The 21,263-nt window shown below is 40.0% G+C and overlaps 1 protein-coding gene and 1 pseudogene across 2 annotated transcripts in view; both read right to left on the reverse strand.

Annotated features, from left to right (window-relative positions):
• acot7 (acyl-CoA thioesterase 7) overlaps positions 1-21,263 on the reverse strand; it is an 83,431-nt gene extending 62,168 nt beyond the window's left edge. Inside the window, exons 1-3 of one of the 2 annotated variants that reach the window (XM_088332117.1) lie at positions 20,995-21,263; positions 12,909-13,026; positions 10,435-10,591 (exon numbers count right to left, since the gene is read on the reverse strand). In XM_088332117.1, the coding sequence (XP_088188243.1) occupies positions 10,435-10,591; positions 12,909-13,026; positions 20,995-21,035 (316 nt within the window). In that variant the 5' untranslated portion in view covers positions 21,036-21,263. Of the gene's footprint in view, positions 1-10,434; positions 10,592-12,908; positions 13,027-17,998; positions 18,153-20,994 lie in introns of those variants that run through there. The other variant, XM_088332116.1, reaches the window with a different exon arrangement.
• Positions 20,112-20,223, reverse strand: LOC148369890 (U2 spliceosomal RNA; annotated as a pseudogene).

Genomic DNA, 21,263 nt, shown 5'->3' on the forward strand with positions numbered 1-21,263 from the left:
TGAACCAACTCACCACGCTATACAAACTCAACATTGCACTCTAGCGGCCACAGCGATTATTTAGTTTCAGTTTACATAAATAAATCAGATCTTTATGTAGAGACTCACCTGTTTTTGACACTCTCCAAAATTAATGGCGTGCCGGATTAATTCATCCAACGGGCCTTTATTGTTTTACTGTACCTTTACTGGAGATTATTTTATTGATAACCCTTACTTCTATTTATACTAAGCATTTATTTCATGTACAGTAGCTCATAATTGGATATTATCTCGGGTCATAGAACGTTTGTACTTTTCCCATCTCAGCTTTTGCATTCATGATTGAAATAAAGTGTAATTCATTTTGCAAAACACGTCTTTGTAAATTCAGAAAGCAAACATTCAGAGTTTGCAGTTGAATAACCCATCACGATCACGGCGAGTACTGTCATGCTTATTCCAAGCCTCACCCTTAATGCTTTGCGATCAGATGCGTCTATGCATGTGGATGTGAGGGGAGGGTTACGATACAGTGTTCATGCAAATAAGTGTATGTTTGTGCATGTGATGCGGACATCATTCCCTCTACGTTTGTTACAAATTCAAACTGTACGGTTTATTTTCTTTTTTTCAAACCGACGCCAAAAGCCTGAATGTGCATGTTGTGTTGCGGCAAAGTATGTCGATGCGAACATGAGACTGTTTTTTACCCAGCATGCACCATCGCTTATGCAAATCAGTGTACGTGTGTGTGTGTAACTGCACATCTGTGTAGGGCGAGCACGAACCTCGTGCACAGCGGGGACAATCATCACGGCGTGTGCCCACAGTGGGCATCTCCCCCCTGGGGGGGCTGTGACTGAGGCCTGCCTGATGAGATCCTGCCTGACTGACTGTGGAACCTGGATGCTTGCCTCCCTCCAACACACTAAATACAAACACGTGCATAAAGATCCTTTAGGAATGTGAATTTGAATATGTATGTACGCACAGAAATACGCAATTAATACAAGGACCGTACCTTCTGCACTATAAGGCACACAAGATTATAGGACGCCCCCCCGCCAAAAAAAATTGTCTTTTGTCCAATATTTTTCTTACATAACCACCAGTCTGGTGTGCCAGACTATAAAGCGAATGGAATTCAAACTGACGTGTATGTGTAGAGATGGCAGATGCAAAGACATTAGATCTTATCTCCTCATTAGACTATTTTTACTCACAGCAACACAACACTGGTTTGCATAGTGCATTCTGAATTAACGAGAGACATCAAACAGTTTGGTTCTGGGGCTGAATTTAGACTTTCTGTTCTAAGGGGAGTTGGATTGGCAAAAAAATGTCAACTCCTAAATGTTATATTTGTTTTTGAGAATTATTCTTTATTATTCAGCCTACATTAGTAGCTAATGTACACATTATAATCCTGGATCATAAGGGATCTTTTTTAAACACAACACATTTATTCACAGCTGATGGGGAAAAGTATTTTCATGTTTAGCATTGAATGTGTTAACTGGTTCATTTTCACAGTGGACTGAACGCAGTTTTATTCCTGTACCAAAGCACCACACTGTACAAACTCAACACTGCCAGAAAGATCATTTGGTTTGCATTGATTTAAAAAAACTCTAACCCAACTTTTGATAGAAATTACCTAGAGACTTGCTTCTTTTTTTACCTACTCAAAAATTATTCATCTATTCTGGCATACAGATGCGGGAGTCGGGCGCCAAGTCGTGACGGATCCCAGCGCCCAATGTCACTCGGCCGCGACAGCGGGGATTATAAAGCCCAGCCCTGCACTAAAGAAGACGGTAAAAGTATTGCATAGCCAGCGGCTGAGGTTAGGTTTGCAAGGTTGGCCAGATGTAGGGAGATCTGGCTTCCGACCCGACCGCGGCCAGTCTTGGACGGAGGATGTGAGCAAGACTGCACAGGTGTAGGGGTCGGGTACGGACCAAACCAGGCACTGAGGCGACTCACGAGCTGCCGTGGAGAGGTTGGGACCGGGTGCGGGCCCCCCCTGGGTGCGTTGCGTTCTGCGGCAGGGACGCGTTGACCACGCGGTGGAGCTGAACCCCGCCAGCAATGGACCAGACGCACCGGCTAGCCGGGGCAACTGCCCTGACCCCTAAAGCCCACACGCATTTCCGGTCCTCTTAAACTCCAGGCGCAAAGGAGGGTGACTGTTGGGGGGGCGAAACAGAACTGTTCCAGGTGAGGGAGTGGCAGGCCACCGCAACGGGTCCGGGACATCAGCCGGGCAACACCATGACGGAGGTGCGCGCCCAGCTGCCGCCATTATCGCACTGGACGATGGTGGCGCCACCGCAAAAGAGTTCGGGCATTAGCTGGGCAACCCCTCCCACTCATTCCCTGGTACAGCCAAAAACACAGTTAAAATTTAAATAACTAGACTAAAATTGATTAAACCTACACTTTTATAACCCAAAGTTACCGTATTTTCCGCACTATAAGGCGCACCTGAAAGCCTTTATTTTTTTCAAAAGCTGACCATGCGCCTTATAATACAGTGCGCCTTATAGATATATAGATGAATATTAAGTCGCAAAGTCTTGCAACTAAAGCAAGCAGCTGCCGACTAGATTTTCCCCCGAAGGCAAAGTAGTCCGCGGTGTATGCTGGGATTTATATACCGGCGTTTCATTTCCTAACCAATGTGTCAATCATCATTTGAATCAGTCACTATTGGCTAAAGTTATTCGGAAGTAAAGAGGGTGGATCCTTTTTATCATTTACAGGCTCGCATAGGCTAAAGGGGCGAAACAATGCCTGCAATTGGCCGAAAAATATGAATGTGAATCACAGGTTGGGTTGCACTACGGCATAGAGAAAACATGTTTTACTATTCTGTATTTGTAAATATTTTACTCTCCTGGATTTACTACACTCACGGTATTAAGAAGACCATGGTTACGTGAAGGCTGCAAGAAAACTTAGGTGAGCTATACGGATTTACATTTTCCCGGTATCTTGTTTTAGAACGATCTTGATGTTTCTGTGATGAGTCTATTTTTAAACTAAATTCAATTCAAAGTGTTTATTGTCATATGCACAGTAAAGAACCCCGTTTCCCTGCACAATAAAATTCTTACTTTGCTGTCCACACAGTTGCCAGCAAAAAATAAAATGGAAACTAAGAAATGTTTGTTTGGTGACATCGTACGGACACCGCATCCGCACGTGTCTACGACACGTATTTGCTTCTTTGCAAGCTTTCGGAATATTAAGGGGGTAATAAGTTTGACTGAACTATCTGAGTGTTTTGTCGACGTTCCCATTGTAGCGCCTTATAATCCGGTGCGCCTTATGTATGGAAAATATAGGACCAAAAACTATTTTTTAGGGGTGCGCCCTATAACCCGGTGCGCCTTATAGTGCGGAAAATACGGTACTCCAACAAGAACATCGGGTTAGAGACTGACTGTGTCTCCGTTTTTGCCTGTGTTTTGTTCTTACCCCGATTTGTTTGATTTTGACCACTTCCTCGTTCTGATCAATCTACTTCCGCGGCCCACGGACTCGCCCGCCATGGGAATTGCTGTGCCTTGAATGGGGTTTCCGGGAGAATTTGGCACCGATCTGTCCGAGGTCCCCGTCGGCCTCAACGACACTCACGTCGGCCTCAACGCCGCGCCCGTCGGCCGGCCTTCTACACTGCTTGTCCGACTCTTCTGCTCGCCAGTTCGACTCTTCTGCTCGCCAGTCCGACTCTTCTGCTCGCCAGTCCGACTCTTTCGTCTGCCAGTCATACTCTTCCGACTCTTCCGACTCGCCTGTCTTCCAGCTCGACCCGTCCGACTCTCCCGTCTGCCAGCTCGACCCGTCCAACTCTCCCGGCTGCCAGCTCGACTCGTCTGCCGGCCCAGCCTCTCTCTGTTCCTGCTTTTGCCACGCCTTTGGAGGCTGAAGTGGAGCCACCCTCCTCAGGGGCACCAGCCCATTCTGGAGTGCAACGTATTTTGTTTTTGTTGGGACTTCTGGAGCCGTCACTTGAGGGGGGGTTCTGTCACGGTTGCCATGGCGCCCAATTGGTTCCTGCTGTCTGGCGCCAAGTTCTGTCATGGTTGCCACGGCGCCCAATTGGCCCCGCCCATGGACATCAGCTGAAACGCGTTGACAGATTGCTCCCTGACTACTTAAATGCTGTCTGTAAGTCGCCTGGTGTCAGAGCGTCTGCGAAACTCCTGCTAAACTCTGTTGTGATACGTCAAGCCCAGTGAATCCCTGTTTTTGCCTGTGTTTTTTGCTCTTGTTTTGCCAAGCCCAGTGAAGCTCCGTTTTTGCCTGTGTTTTGCTACCGTTTTGTTCCCACCCCGATTTGTTTGATTTTGACCACTCCCTCGTTCCGATCAATCTACTTCTGCAACCAACAATCCCCGGATTTAGTGTGCACTCATTCCTCTTCTCCCCAATAGAATAGAATAGAATATACCTTTATTGTCATATTATTATTATTATTGTCAATGAACTGTGAGTAACGTTACGCGAGTGGGTTCTGCTTCCTGTTTCCTGCTTCCTGTTTCCTGTCCTGGTTTGTGACAGACTGTACATTAAGCTCCAATGTAAATCTGCAATTTCAAAATTGCAGAAATCTTGATCTTTCATCCGACAAAATGCATTTATCTATCAAAGATCTATAAAGATTGAGAAAATGAAAATTAATTTTATGACACAATATTCCTTACTTTTATTAGTAAACCTATTATAATTATTAGCTCGAAAAAAGAGACAGGGAAAAATGAAGACATTTGAGAAGTAAATTTAAGACTGGTAAACCAAATTAAAGGCCTTTTTCAATGAAAACCTGTTATAACGCTTACCAGTGATAACAGTATGCATATCTTATCGTATCTGCCACATTCTGCAGTATATGAGGCGCACTGTCAAATTTCTGGACGAATTGGGATTTTTAAGAGAGATTTTTAGTCCAGAAAATATGAGACATAAAATTTAACTCAGAAATAACACATCTACCTGTGAGATGTAAAACATGTTTTTGAGAGAACATGTTGGTGCAAAATAGCATGAATGTGTGATTTTGTGTATCAGCTAGTGCGTGTGTACGAGGCATGTTCAGGTATCCCAAGTTGGCGGCCATGTGTGACTGAACCGCAGTGTGTAGGACCTGATGCTAAGCCGACATGACAGAAGCAAATAATGTCTGCTCCCGTTATCTTCTCTACCCCCTCGGCCCCGCAGGAACCTTTTAGAGGGCCAAACGCCGATACAAGCACGCATGCACAAGCATGCACGCATTTACAGTACGCCATACTGATGCAGTCTTGCGGGATATAATGAATCACATGCTGCATGCAAATGTATCTATGCACAGCGAGGAAATTGTGACTTCTCTTGTTACACATTGATTCTCAAAGTTCAAATTTCTGAGAATGAATGTGTCGGGGGGTTTTGAATCGGGAGGTCGAAAATGTCATCTGATGAATGGTTTGAGGTCAAATGTTGCATTTAAAATGCTGGAAATTCAGAAAAGTAAAGCTGGGTCTGGCAAGGTCTAGTTTGGTGTGCATCATTTGGATGCTTTCTTTGTGTAATGGATTATTTTTATTTTCATATTCCATCTTCTTCGGCAGGATCCCTTAAAGTGATTAGCAACAAAATTAGAATGAAATCAAGGATATTAAGATAGTCATTAGGTTTAAAGAAAAACATTCTGTAGGCCTTTTAGCGGACTGCAAACATTTCACACAACATCAAACAAAAACTCTCATGTTATAATACAAACTATTGGTGTTATGGCTAGTCCTACAATAAGATCGAACACAACTGTGAGCAGTAGTTGCTATGGCAATGGCACATTAGCTTATCTACTGATTACAGTGTCAATTGGATATGCCATCTTCCTAATTTTAATATTTATTTTCATATTTTGTTGTATTTTAATCTATGTTCAATTAATGCAATCATCTATTTAAATCAACCAATGTACTGTTTATTTACTATAGGGCAAGCAGCTGGAAACTTTTTTTTTTAAACAAACAGTAATAAAAACTATTGTGAATTAACTGCGGGCAGAGAACTGAGCAAAATAGCAAAACACAAACTAGGCGGCAGCCATGGGAATAACGTTGTTATACATAACCCCTTTGCGTAACGGTGTAATATTTCAGTAACGGGGTAATCCAACTTATTTTTTCCGCTGTTACAACGCCATTACCATTACTGACGGCACCCATTCCTCTCCAGGCTGTTTCTTGGTTGAGGGTTATTGCTGGTCATTTTTGGAACGCCATTGCCGTGGAAAACAAAAGATTACGATACATTCAATTAGCAAGTGTACTTGTGGAGAAATTGAGATAGGATCATCATTACTTCTCCATGTGTGAGGTTTTCTGAGAGTGTAGGGGGGTCACACCTCTGTCATGTAACATACTGTACCGCAACAAAGAAAGAAGAAGACCGACGGTGTCGATTCTATGAACCAACGTACATCAAACCGTATCTGTCTTGCACCATTGTCTCATGTCTCATGCAATAATAAGCAAGGATTAATGCTGTCATTCTGAGTCCCTGAGTCTACATTTTGTCATCACCTCCAAAGTTACGCTCTGGTTTGGGGATTAATGATTAGTCCTTTGCCGGCGTTATTTTGCTACCATAAAGCTATTTATGGCAGATACTGAGTGTGTGCCGTTTTCCACATGTCATTTCTTATCTCCACTGGATGTCTGTCAACGTGCTCCCAACCCAGCAACCCGCCAACCAACCAGTACAAGCCTGTTGCTAGGGCAACAGCTGTCTAGGGGATACTTCTTGTTTCTCGCACCTCCCTTCATCTTTCCCGTCCTTTACCAGTCTCACTCAATGTTCTTTCATTCGGTCTGCAGGCCTTCTATTCATCAGTGTACACATCAGTCACTGTGTCAGTTTTTTTCCCCAGAGATCATTAAAAGTTGCTGCGAGGCAACCACACCTTTCATATCCTCAAAAAAACATCCACAGATATAGAAACTAGAGCGACTCCAGACTGACTAAATTGGTTTATTTGCGTTCATGTGCTATTTCCTGAGCACTATCTCCCCTGCAAAACGTTGATTTGTGTGTGCCGCCCTCTACAGATCAAACGATAGAATGCTACTGGGCAACCTGGAATCCTTGTATAGTTACACTTAGAATTGCTTTTTATCTCATTAATTTTATTTACCGCACTTGTAGCTAAGCACAATTTGTTAAGTTATATCCTAGCATTTATGTTAATATGAGCTTTTATAAGACGAACAGTCGTTTTCATCCATACTTTTTTAAGAGGGGCGTGAACGTTAAATCTGCAAATACTGTGAAAGTGGCTTCCAATAATCTTAGTTACGATATGCCAGAATACACTCACTGCCTTTCAGTGTTTATTTTGTCAACGAGGCTAAATATGATCATACTAAAACTAATAGAAATTTAATCACCCTTTCATAAACAATAACTGGGACTAAAATCAGTGTGAATGTCTCATTAACAAATAAAGATGAGACAAAAAAGTATTTTTAACAAACTAAATAAGGATTAGACTAAAGTGTAAAGTCACTTTAGTGCACAAATAAAGACAAAAAATGGGATTTTGTCCAAATCCTGTATTTTTCCTCCCTTAAAAACCACCACAACAACAGCTGCGTTATCGTTGTCTTGGACTTTGAGAACAATTTTACCTTTGTTTATTGTTGACATTGACTATGTGTTGTGTACTGTTACCCAGTGTGACACCTATTGCAACCTGCTCATCCTGGAAGGGGGATTGCCTCTTGTGTGACCCCTTCTCAAGGTTTCTTACTTTCTTCATGCTGAGGTTTTTCCTTGCCCGAATGCAAATTTCAAATCAAGGGATGGTGAAATTGTGGCCTGTGCAGTCCTATGAGATATTTTGTGATTTAGGGCTATACCATGGGCATAACCAGCCCTATGTGTGGCTGCTCAAGCACCCCCAACTTCAACCCAAGCACCACCAGAATTGTAGCATTTTTAAAAAGCTCTTTATCCTTAATTTTAAAAAAATGGATAGGCTTAAATCTGAGGGGAAACATTTTGTAAGTAAAACAAAACATAAATCTGAGCATTGCAACCGCCGGAAACTACTCCATGAAATGCTTCAGTCCATTTGATCCCTTACACCGCTCACACCCGCCTGCCCACTCCTATTGCACTCAGCTGGTGTCACTTGCGGCATTGAGCAGAGTCTGTGGAGGTTCAGGAGTATTATGGTAAGAGTATGTTATACAGTGTTTATGTTGAACAACTAATTTACCACCCCATACTATGACTTTGTTATCAACAGAAATTAGTCCACATTTTAGCTGTGTTGAATCAAATGCAAGTTGCATTTGGCACTGTGGGTGCTCAGCTCCCCACAAACCGAAAGCTCCAAACCTAAAATTGCCCCTGGGCTGAACAAAAAAAGTAACTTGACATAGAAGAAAATTGTCGCTTCAAATAAAGATGCTCTATCCTCTAAGAGATGGATAATCATAACTATGTTTTACATCGGATGGAAATGTTCAATGTTATCTGCAGACAGAAGTTCAAAATTATAATCCCTAAAAGACAAAAATGTCATTGAGTTTTGACATAGTAAAACTAGATGTAAAAAATTCACCTTGGACTACATAGAGAAAAATACTTAATTTATAGTTGGCAAAAACTTGATGAAACAGGATGTAAAAGACAACATTTTACTAAAAGAAATTAAGAAGTCCAACTGAAAACTGGGACTAAATGGCTGGTAAAATGAACAGTATTGCATTGTTAGACCTTTAACAGAATATACTTGCTGTATAATTTAGTATGTGCTTTTCCATAATGTTTATTATTTTATAAATTGCATTTGTATTATTATTTATGTTGATCTTATTTTATTCTAACACTTTTTTGTGTCTGAATTAGGTGTTTCGGGATGTTGAGTGGGGAAAAAGGAGGGGATTTTATATACTTATTGTACACTGAATGTTTTATACAGCACTTTGAGTGGCAATTCATTGCAAAAATGCTTTGGAAATCTATTTTAAATGTAGTTGTCTGTCCCTGTGTGCCCTGCGATTGGCTGGCAACCAGTTCAGGGTGTCCCCTGCCCACTGCCCGATGATTGCTGGGATGGGCTCCAGCCCCCCGCGACCCTACTGAGGATAAGCGGTACGGCTTAATGAGATGAGATGAGATATTTCGATAAAATTAAACTGAATGTGATTACAGAGCAAAAATTGGCACGAGATTGTGTATGCAAACAAACTAGTTGCTTTTAAATTTTGTGTGTTTTCACTGAATGCATTCACACATCAATGGTTGTCATTCTTCTCATTCTCGAGGAAAGAATGAGGTGAAAGGTTAACATTGGGTGTGTGTCATCAAGTCAAGAACAATTCTATTGTGCCAGTAGGGATTAGGCTAGGTTCACACTGCAGAGGTTAATGCTCAATTCCGAATTTTGGGTGAATTCCGGTGATTTTTTTTCTAGATTGTTCACATTTGCAACTAAATGTGACTTGTATGCGTCTCCTGTGACTTTCAGCGTCTCCTGTGTAAATGCGACAAGTGTCCCGTATGCGCAGAATAAGTCAAGTGACGTCACACGCTATTGGCCTGTTGGCCTACTCAGGATATTAACACCGTAGCGTATCTAGTAATTTAAAAGGTATTGTGCTACCAGAAGCTGAACAGTGTCGTTGTCCCCGAATATTAATTAAATTCCAAACCTCACATTATCTCATTTGAAAGCTTTCAGTGTTTTCGTCCGCCATGGTGTGTTGATTTCTACGTTTCCTCCCGCCTGCCTCTTGATGACGTGCAGGTCGCATGAATGCGCCTTGGCCGTTCACACATAGGTCCCGTGCCAAAAGTTCAGATATGTATCAGATTTAAGACCAGGGTTGGGTAGGGTTACTTTAACTGGATTACTTTCATTTACTTTTGGATTACTCCAACACCAAATATGCTAATAAAAGACAAAAGAAACTAAATATGAATACAATTACAAAATTTTGTGCAGGCTTCGGGAGTAACAGAATACATGGAACGGCAAAAATTATGTTGGCACGCTGTTTGGATTTATTTTCATTTTGTTTCTGTCGCATTTTATGTTAGTTTTGCCGGAGATCAAAGAGATCAAAGCCAGGAGAGAAAGCTTACCACGTGTTGTGAGTCATAATTTTATTCATATTTAGTTTCTTTTGTCTTTTATTACCATATTTGGTATTGGAGTATTCCAAAAGTAATTGAAAGTAATCCAGTTAAAGTAACCCTACCCAACCCTGTTTAAGACCACATGAGAAAATGGCCTGTGTCGTGTGAAGAAATCAGATTTGTGCCAGTCAGACGGACTTAAACAGATCGGATAAAGCTTGCACCCATGCAAAAAAAAAAAAAAATCCCTGCAGTGTGAACCTAACCTAATACATGATCTGATCAACCTTTGATGTCTTGAAAAGATACCTGTGAGAATGTTCTCTCCTATGACTTGGACCTGCACTTCCAGCGAGTGTTGCGAGGTGTATGTGATCTCAGCTGTGGCATGGGCAACCTCTCCGATAAACATAGGTGAAAGGAACTCAGTCTTCTCCACGCGAACCAAAACCGCTGCGCAGCGGTCCTGCACAAATGTCATCAGACAGAAGCTGTCAAAATCATATTCAATGCAAAATTAAAATCCACGGATGAGTATGCTCATTTTAAGTTATTTTCTTTACTCTATTACTTTATTTGAAATGGGCAAATCATTGAATATGTGTTGATATTCTTCTTTAATGAAACAAAACAAAAAAAAAAAAAAAACAAGATAGACGTGGCTAATTTTTCTCATCTGATCAAAAGAAAATATTAAAATAATAGAATGAAAATCAAAAACCCATAAATTATAAGTAAATTAAGAATTATCAAATAATGCATTTTTTTTACTAGTCAAACATGTCCAAATATAAACTAAAAAACATTTATAAATCTTAAAATGTGTGTCATTAAGTTGGCATTTATAACATATATATATATATATATATATATATATATATATATATATAAACATATATATATATATTATTATTTATATATTAAAGTATTAACTGATCTAAAGTCTTCTTTGGTAAGACAAGCAAGGTCGCATAATGTTTGAACACGTCTGTTATCCTTTATGTAAAGGTACAGTGGGTATTATTTGACCACTAGATGTCACTGTATTGTATATTACAACAAAAATGTGGGCTAAACTCTTTAGTGGGATATGCTTTTGTAACCTAGGAGATTTTATGAAAAAAAGGGCTCAGAGGAGGGCCTTTACAAGTGCTTGGAATATCTTATCTGAAGATTGAGCTCTTTTGTTCTCCTTACTAGCTTAAAATCAATTGATGTTTTTTCTCCTTATTTTGAGGCTCTACTATACTATAAACATGTAATTGAAGCTCAGGTTAAGCAAAGTAAATTAAAATAAATTCAAATCTCAATCAATATTGTTGTTGTAACTTGATGAATTAAGATGTTTAAATAATACACACTGTCCCTTTCAAGAGCACTGCAATTAAACATGCTTTAAATGAATTTCAAACTACGTTTCGTCTACGAACCAGAGATCTCAGTGTATAAATACATATTAATATATACCATCACATTTAACAGAAATATTAATCAAGAGGTGCTGTAACTTTTTTTAAACATAAAAGCGGGGAGGACTGTTACAATTTGAAAAAACTATGTTGAACATTTGCAATCAGCAAACATTTCTGCAGAAAAATATGGTATTTATCGCATCTCACTCCTGAAGTGAGGCTGAAACGGAAGACATCATCAGAATGATTTAGTGCAAGATAAGGATCGGCCCAAAGCGAGTCGACGTGAAAAATTCAATAGGTGAAAGGTAAAGAGTGACATAAGGGGCAACTGTTGATGGAGAGCAATCATTTGTGTGACACAGGTGAAATGTTCTTCTCTTCCAGTGTGTTCATTTTGGTGGCATGTTTTTGTTCCAGGGCTGATTCTGTCTGAGGCAGAACCGATGTTAAGCTTATTATTATGCATTAATTTGAAAATTCTTTGAATATCTGGCTTGTGTTCCGTCCATCTATTTGCTCTGTTTGAAAATAAGTATCTCTAGCTTGATTCGGGGTTTGAATTCATTTCACAATTTTTATTTTTAAGCAAAATGTTCCTGGAAATATACAATAAGTATTACATATGTAGTTGGCTCCCAACATTAAACGTGATATGACAACAAAGTTTCAAAGTTTGTACAGATAAGTCTTCACCTGTGCTCTGCTATAAACACTGCTCAGTGTGGATGTGACTATTTGTTATCTGGTTTTACCTTTATGTGTGCAAGAGTGCATATGAATAGAAAGATGTTAATTAAGGGAAAAAGGTCACGGCAACACATTGGCCACGCCCTAGCTCAAGTCACATATTTATTTTGTCTGGATCTAGCACGCCATCTGAATACCATCCTTTTTTAAACACACCTGCCTCTGCTACGGCTTCCCTAGATTTGGGTCTACCCTCGCAAACGTGACACATTTACAATAAATGACAAAGATGTCTAATCTAACAAGTTGTTGGCTGATTTTTTTTTTTTTATGGTAGGTGCTTTTGGCAAGTTGACCCATCAATATTTACGAAACAAAGACTGAAACCGGACAATATACGATGTGGTCCTTATGCAGGAAAATAAATTACAGTATTTGTATTCAAAGTATTTGTACTCTTATCGTTGACCCTTGTGACCAGCTTTTCCGTTCTGGAGCCGACAGAAGGTTGTCTCCATGAAACTGAGACGAACTGTCGGTGTGATTCTGAGACAAATCTTTAAATGGTCTTGACTTGTTGGTATAATGCCGTGAAATAAAATTAGAAATCTCAATGGACCCCAAAGATAATATTGCTTTAAACAAAATTATAACCAAACTGTTATGGTTGTAACCTCTCACCTCATTCTGTGTATTGCAGTGTCTGGTACTGATAATGCATCCAGCTTCCTCGATCATCTTCAGGATGTGTCCCCCATGTACGTTCCCTACGATGTTGGCATCATCCGGCCGCATGAGTCTGCAGTAAAAACAAAGAAACAAACTCATTTAGTTTGGAATTATTTTTGCTCATTTTAAGCATTATTTTTCTTTATTTTCAAGAAAAAAATGAAAGTATGGGGAAACTTGAAAAATAGGCTAAAAATATAGTAAAATCCCAAATTAAAGCAACATAATAAAACCAAATGAATTACCAGTATTATTTCACGATTCAAGGTGACCACAAAAACATAACATAATGTATTTTAGCAACACGATCATTTAGGCTTTAAAAAACAACAACAACTAACCGGTGCTGGGAATTAATTTTATAATATTTTTGACCGACAGTGTGCCTCAATATTTTTTGATGAAAAAGGCATGACATTTATTCACTGATATGTTGCATGGAAAAAATTAGACAAAGAAAAAAAATGTTAAAGGTGATTTGTAAAAAAATAAATAACAATAATAATAATTCACAAGCATACAATTTTTTTAACATTTAAAACACTTTAGTATCAGACACTTTGTATTTTTATGGTTTTATACCCAAACAAATGTGATTTCTTAAAGCTTGCTTGTATCTATCATTAAATTCTCTTTTTGTGTATTCCCTGCATCACTTCTTGTAACTTATTTTCATTATGATTTTTCCACGTTTTTTTAAAGTACAAACAACAAAAAACAGAGCGGGGAGGTTGGAATAAATAAATAAATAAAACAAGACAACATTGCATTGTTGGGCAGTATCTTCCATGGCGGAGTCATTATTCAAAGTCTAGTCTTCATTGTTCATTAGTGGTATCCTTCTTTTTCTATACAGTGGCTTACAAACTTTAAACGACACTTTTGATGGATATCTTTAAGAATTTGCTTCCTTCTTGCCACTCTAACATAAAGGCCAGATTTGTGCAGTATACGACTGACTGTTGTCCTATGGACAGATTCTCCCTCCTCAGCTGTAGACCTCTGCAGCTCATCCAGAGTGATCATGGGCCTCTTGGCTGCATCTCTGATTAGTTTTCTCCTTGTTTGAGCAGAAAGTTTAGGGGGACGGGCCGATCTTGGTAGGTTTGCAGAGGTCTGATACTCCTTCTTTTTCAATATTATCGCTTGCACAGTTCTCCTTGGGATGTTTAAAGCTTGGGAAATCTTTTGTGGTGCGTTCCTCGTTCTTCATGATGCTCCTTGCACTTTCAACAGACCTCTGAGACTATCACAGTGCAGGCGCATTTATACAGAGACTTGATTACACACAGGTGGATTTCAATTATCATCGTTAATCATTTAGATCAACATTGAATCATTCAGAGATCCTCACTGAACTTCTGGACAGAGTTTGCTGCACTGAAAGTAAAGGGGCTGAATAATTTTGCACACACTATTTTTCATTTTTTTGTTTGTTAAAAAAGTTTAAAATATCCAATAAAGTGTGTTCCACTCCATGATTGTGTCCCACTTATTGTTGATGTTTCACAAGAAATTACAGTTTTATATCTTGATGTTTGAAGTCTGAAATGTGGCAAAAGGTCACAAAGTTCAAGGGGGCCAAATAGTTTCGCAAGCCACTGTATCTCCATTTGAAATAATTCCCCCACAGTGCACACCCACTGCCCCACGGTGGGGTCTCTTGTTTATACCATAATCTTGTTATTACTTTTTTGGTGGCTGTTAGAATAATTTTCACCAGGTATTCATCATTTTTCTGTAATATTTATTCTGTTAATTCCCCAAATAGAGCACCTTGAATGTTTTGGGCATCCCATATCCCACAATTTTCTATAAAACAAACCATATTTTTTCCCTGTAGAGTATTTTTGGACACAAACCAAATTTATGCATGTGGACGTCTTCCTCTCCACATGCTCGCTAGCATGGTTGCTGAACCTTTAGAAAACCTCTCTTAATTTTTGGGGTAGTAGAAAAAGCTAATCAGATTCTTCCAGGTTAATTAATTAAGAATCCGGGAGCAAGTGGATGTGCACTGTGTTTTACAGATATTCCACCATTTGTGGTCTGTTATTTTTGAATCCATCTCCTTTTCCCTGTTTTCCTTTGGTAGTGATGGATGCCCACTACATGCCGTTATACATTCATGCATATCAGAAATTACTTTAAAAGTTTTACCTTTATAGGCTCAAGTGTTGATGACCAGGCCCGATTTTATGTCTTCGTGATAGTGGTCTTTTAATTAAGGGTGACAAAAATAGTCACTTTCCATCTTTTTTTCAATTTCACAAAACTCTGCAACTTGTCATTTTCAACGATTTTGCATATTGCCGTAATACCTATGCACGCCCAATGTTCTGTCTGGGAATTAACCTGTTGTCAACGGCAAACTAACTCCAAATTCTTGCTTCCCCCTTCCAAGTAGTATTTCCTAACGGTCTTTGTGTTACATTTTTGAACATTTTTTATGTGGTGTTAAATATCGTACCGCTGCGTTTGCCATCCCAAATTCTATGTTTTTACATTTTGCAACTAAACCGTTAGGGGTCTGATTTGTGCCGCATAAGGGTAATCCTATGGGCTTGGTAAAGCTAGCCCTCCAATATCTTTAGGAAGCTACAGAGTCTTGCATCTAATTCCAGGTTTTTTCCCACCCTAAATAAACCTTGATATTCATTTATCCCATTCAAGGAATTGTGATCTGGGAACCTACACTGGAAGGGACTGGAAATAGTACAATAGCTTTAGGAGGACACTCATTTTAACAACCTCTATTTTTGACCTCATATGTAATACTATATTTGGCCATTTTTCAAAATCCCTTTTTATTTCTTCTTTCAATTTTGTATAGTTATCATTAAACAGCTTGTCCAATCTTTTTAAGAGCTTTACCCCCAAGTATTCTATTTACTTGTCCTTCCAATTAATTCTGTATTTCTCCTTTATTTCCTGTGATGGAACATAATTAATTGGAAAAATCCGTGTTTTCATGACATTAAATTTGTAGCCTAAGTACCATTGATTTCTAGGAGTTGGTGGGCTGGTGCAGGGACAACAGCCTGGTCCTGAATGTCGACAAAACTAAAGAGATCATTGTCGACTTTAGGAAAAACCAGCCCAACCATGCCCCACTTTGCATCAACAACAAGGCTGTGGAGGTTGTCAGCAGTATCAAGTTCCTCGGGGTGCACATTACAAACAAACTCACCTGGTCCGAAAACACTGCATCACTGGTTAAGAGGGCACAGCAGCGCCTGTACTTCCTGCGGAGGATGAGGAGAGCCCACCTGCCCCCACCCTCCCTCATTACATTCTACAGGGGCACCATAGAGAGTATCCTGACCAGCTGTATCTCTGTGTGGTGTGGAGGCTGCAGCGCTACCGACTGGGGTAGTGTGAGGAGGGTAACGAGGACAGCAGAGAAAATAATCGGGACTACACTTCCCTCCATTCAGGACATTGGCCAGAAGCACTGCCTATCCCATGCTAAAAACATTACCGGGGACCCCTCTCACCCCCATCATGGACTGTTCACTCTGCTAGCCTCTGGGAAGAGGTACTGCAGTGTGCGGTGCAGGACCACCAGGCTCCGCAATAGTCTAGTCCCCCTGGCCATTAGACTGTTAAATGGTCAATCTAACATATAGTTAACTTAAATCCAAACGGCTGCTAATCTGACTTTTGCACTACTGGCAGTTTTTTTTATAGCTTGCCACTCCTTGCACATTGCTCTCTGCACTATTGTAATTACAGCGTTATTGTTACAGTGTTAATGTTACTGTGTACCTGACTTGTTAACCTGACTGCCCATTTTGCGCGTCTGGTTAGCTACTCTTCTTGCACTATCGGAACTATGGTAAAATACTATACGTAGCCAAAATACAATACAACATTATTTATATCTGTACATTCAAGGAAACTGTGGGGGTCAGATGCATCGACATTTCGTTCTGTATACACGTGTACTAGAATGACAATAAAGTAGATCTGAATCTGAATCTGAATCTGAATCTGAATCTAGTAACCGTTTTTCTTGGGCTGTTAAATAAATCAATATGTCATCTGCAAACAACGCTATCTTATGTTCTTCTCTTCCTACAATTACTCCTTTCATCCCTTCAACTTGTCTAATAAATTGTGCAAACAGTTCAATGAATAGTGCAAAAAGGCTTGGATTGAGTCCACACCTCTGCTTCATACCCCTTTACAAATGAATATGTCCAGTTAGACTACCATCCATCCATCCATTTTCTGCACTGCTCATCCTCAATAGGGTCGCGGGGGTGCTAGAGCCCATCCCAGTCATCTTCGGGCAGTGGGCAAGGAACACCCTGAACTGGTTGCCAGCCAGTTGCAGGGCACACAGAGAAAGACAATTCACTCGCTCATTCACACCTAGGGACAACTTTGACCGGCCAATTAACCTAACATGCACGTTTTTGGAATGTGGAAGGAAACACGAGAGCCCGGAGGAAACCCATGCAAGTACGGGGAGAACAAGCAAACTCCACACAGGAAGGTTCGATCTCCTGACCTCAGAACTGTGCCGCACACGCGCTAACCACTGCGCCGCCTTGCTGCCCCCAGTTAGACTACCATTTATTTTAATCCTTGGATGTTGTCCTGGTATAGTGATTTAATAGATGTCACTGCTTCATCGCTAAACCAATTCTTCTTGATGTCTTATGGAGAAATGTTCTGTGTCTGCATCACTTTACAGTTTATAGCTTATCTCAGACGTCAAACAACATCCACTTCAAGTAATTCACAAAAACAGAAAAGATTTTACACCAGAGGGGCGAAATTAACCCCATCTAGCATCCGAAACAAGTCTTTTTTTTGTGAATGAGTGAGGGCCAAATGGCTCATAATTAGTCGCAGCAACAAAATTGGCAAATCTATGCACCAATGTCAAGAACGGAACAGTTTGCCACATTGTTGATATTTCCTCGAAATTACCTTTATTATTGGTACAGACTTATAGAAGCGTCCTCCCCAAAAAAAGGCAAATGCCACACTTCAAACATACACGTTTATAACTGAAGCATTTTATCAACTACCTGCAAAGTTGATATTTGATGTCGGTCGTGTCCAATACACAGGGCGCAAACTTTTTCGGGGGCCTGAAGCAGCGCATCTTCCAAACTTCAACCTGTCTTGCTACGTCCTGTCTCTAAGTCGCTATTTTTGCTTCTGGGTGTTTTTGCGTTCAAGTCTAAGATTATTGGCTGTGATGTCTCTACTGGTCTGACTGGATCAGAACCCGCCCGCTGATGAGGCGATAAGACACTGAGTAACAGTATTGATTGCTGTCAAGAGTCGTGTGCCGTGGTTGTTGAAGGAATCTCAAGAATTTGGATTGCTTTTGCTGAGGAACTATAATTTAAACTACTGTTTGTAAAAACAGCTGGCGGCATTCTTTTAGTAATGCAAATAGATTTTCAACCCAAAAAAACATCTAATGTGACACCTTAAATTTAAGGGTCCCATGCTAAACTGTGCAACGCAAAAGCTGGTCTGTTGTTAACCTTTGTTTCAAATGTCTTTTGTGTTGAGGAACAAGCTTGACGCGAGGTTTGAGAAGGTTCTGCTCCTCAGATAAAATCACTGGTTTAAGAAGGGGTAAAATAATCTGATTGGTTGGATACATGAGGAAAGAAGGACAGGATGTCTTATTTATCTCTGGTTGTTAGATTTACATTGCAGTATTAAACAAGATTTGTTGTGTAAATAACTTTTGTTGTGAAAATATATTTGAAGTAAAGTAGTCAAGTCAAGTCAGTCAAGTCAGATTTACTTGTATAGCCCGTAATCACAAGATTTCTCAAGGGGCTGCTCAGGTTACAATTACACCATCCTCTGGTCTTAAACCAACATGTAGGCAAGGAAAAAAGTAGCAAATGTGTACTTGACTTTCAGACTGTGATTCATGCTACAGAGTCAAATCAATTCATGTTTTTTTGTATAGCCCTTAATCACAAAGAGTCTCAGAGGGCTGCACAGACCACAGATTATTGCAAACTACAGACTATTATTATGCCATCCCCTAATCTAAAACCTAAGTGAGGGCAAAGAAAATCTCAATTATGCATTATTATGCATTTTAAGACATGTACGACGTACAAGAAAATTTCTACGGAAAAACGCAAATTTGTCAATGATGGGTACCATCCGGTGTACAACGAGTATCAGGAAATGGCAAATCAAACAAGTCAAACGAGTTCGCCGCAGTAGCCTCTATCTCGGTATGTTTTTTTTTCGTTGCAAACGAAGCGAGCGGTTTGATGCTTCTGTGCGCATGCGTCTGCCGCCTGGGAATTTCTCATCATTCATCAATCCGATCACAACATAGTTTTGAATTTACTTTGGATACAATCATCAAGTCGCAATGGCGGAACCTGAATCAAAACGCCGTAAGTCATTCTGATCTAAAAACAACAGGCGAGGTTGATTGAGTGAATTTGAAAGACACGTGGTCTTAAAAAACATCGGATTTCATGCAGTAGTTGTGTAGTGAAAGAAAGTCTTTTTAGAGAACCGGCTTTTTTGGCTCAAACGGCTCACTTGCTTTGATGCATTATATTACGAACTATTATGTTGTATGAAGAAGTTAAGAAAAAAAGGAAGTATAAAAGGAGAAAATGAAAAAAGGTTTGTGGTTATCCCTTTAATCAGTTTATTACCAACAATAATTTAATGCAGAAAATGAATTAACAATTTGAATAAGAAAATGTATTATTCTACTTAATTATATTTGCATGTTTTTTTTTCTTCTACAGTGAACATCCAAGCGACTTAATTTTTGAACTTTTTTAATAATAAACCTCATTCATGTCGAGCAACTCAGTATCCCACAACAAAATGTTGATTAACAATATATATTATATGACGAAACACATGTAGGATATAACATGTTAAACTACATGAATAAACACGTTTGGGGAAAAAATACGGTGTAAGATTATTTTCTATTTTGTAAGGGAAAATACAACAGTTTGTACGGGCATGGAGCGGTGGGATTTTGTAAGGTGTATTGTTCTATATTCTTTATCAATTATCCATTATCCGTTATCGGTCAAATCAGTATACGCTACAAAGCCAAGGCGCCGAGACACTTGCTCCCAGCCAAGAGGCTGAGTCAAGGTCCTAGCCACAGGGCCAAGCAGCGATCAGTGCGAATGCACCGTTCACGGAGGTACTGCAATACCGGGCCGATGCGTGGAGTGGACAGAGCAAGCTCTTATTCCATCTCCCGATTGCAAAAATCAAAGAGCATAGCAGCGATCAATAGATGTGTCCGCCATGCCGAAACAGTGGGAATCCCACCTGACCGACACATGCCGACACATCAAGAATTTCACAAGCCGTGGAGGTTGACTGTCTGTTCTTCTCTATTTAACTGACTCGAATACTGCCCGATTAATAAGGTGAGCAATTGGCTGAGGTTAACGTATGTTCCATGTACAGAGGTTTTCTAATGAAAAGATGGCATAAAAACAGCTTTGTATACACTGCCAAGAGAGGGTGTACTGTACTGTGCCTGGGGGAGTGTTTGTTCAAATACGCCCCCTTTTGGTGAGCATAAATACAACAGCGCAGGGGCTGCTAAACCGGTTCATTCACTACTGTAATCCAAAGTAAAATAGATTAGAGAATTCCCTTGAACATATTTTCACATTTAATTAAAACGTCGGCAACACGCTACACGATGTGAACGACGTGTAATTATATATCATCGTGAGGAAACAAAAACGAAAGGAAAATGCTTTCTCATTCTCAACAAATATTCACTGACGCGGTGCGCTATCATCACCGACTGACATTTATAAGGAGTGATTTAAAAGAATGATAACGTAGACTAAAAGAGAAAGCATGGAAGAGATAAAGCAGATTATGCTAGTTAGTGACGTCAAATCTCGCGATGGACGTTCGCCGGCACACGTAAGTTCCGTGTTCATGTGTTCAAAGGGCTCACGTCTAATACCGAATGAAAGTCGAGTTTTTGTTTTATAAATGTATACAATAATAACTGAAACTTGGAAAACACACACCCTACCTGCATAGCTGAAGGGATGATGCGGCGTCCAGTGCCGACATGATGCTGGTGATGTCCTCTTTCCTGATGGAGGCGAACGAAGCGCATTAGCAAATACTGGCACCGTGATACCACGTGACGGAAGTACTTTTGAATATATATAATAATGGTTTTTTGCAGCTTTAGGGAGACAAAAGGTACGAAAAGGGGGATTCTGTTAAACACATGTGTGGGGGTTCAATTTAGGATTGTCACGCAACCGGCCATTTTGCTTCCTTTAGAACGCGGCC

Source organism: Urocampus carinirostris, chromosome 3, assembly GCF_059441175.1.
Source record: "Urocampus carinirostris isolate Australia breed hairy pipefish chromosome 3, RoL_Ucar_1.0, whole genome shotgun sequence".
NCBI classification, from domain to species: Eukaryota; Metazoa; Chordata; class Actinopteri; order Syngnathiformes; family Syngnathidae; genus Urocampus; species Urocampus carinirostris.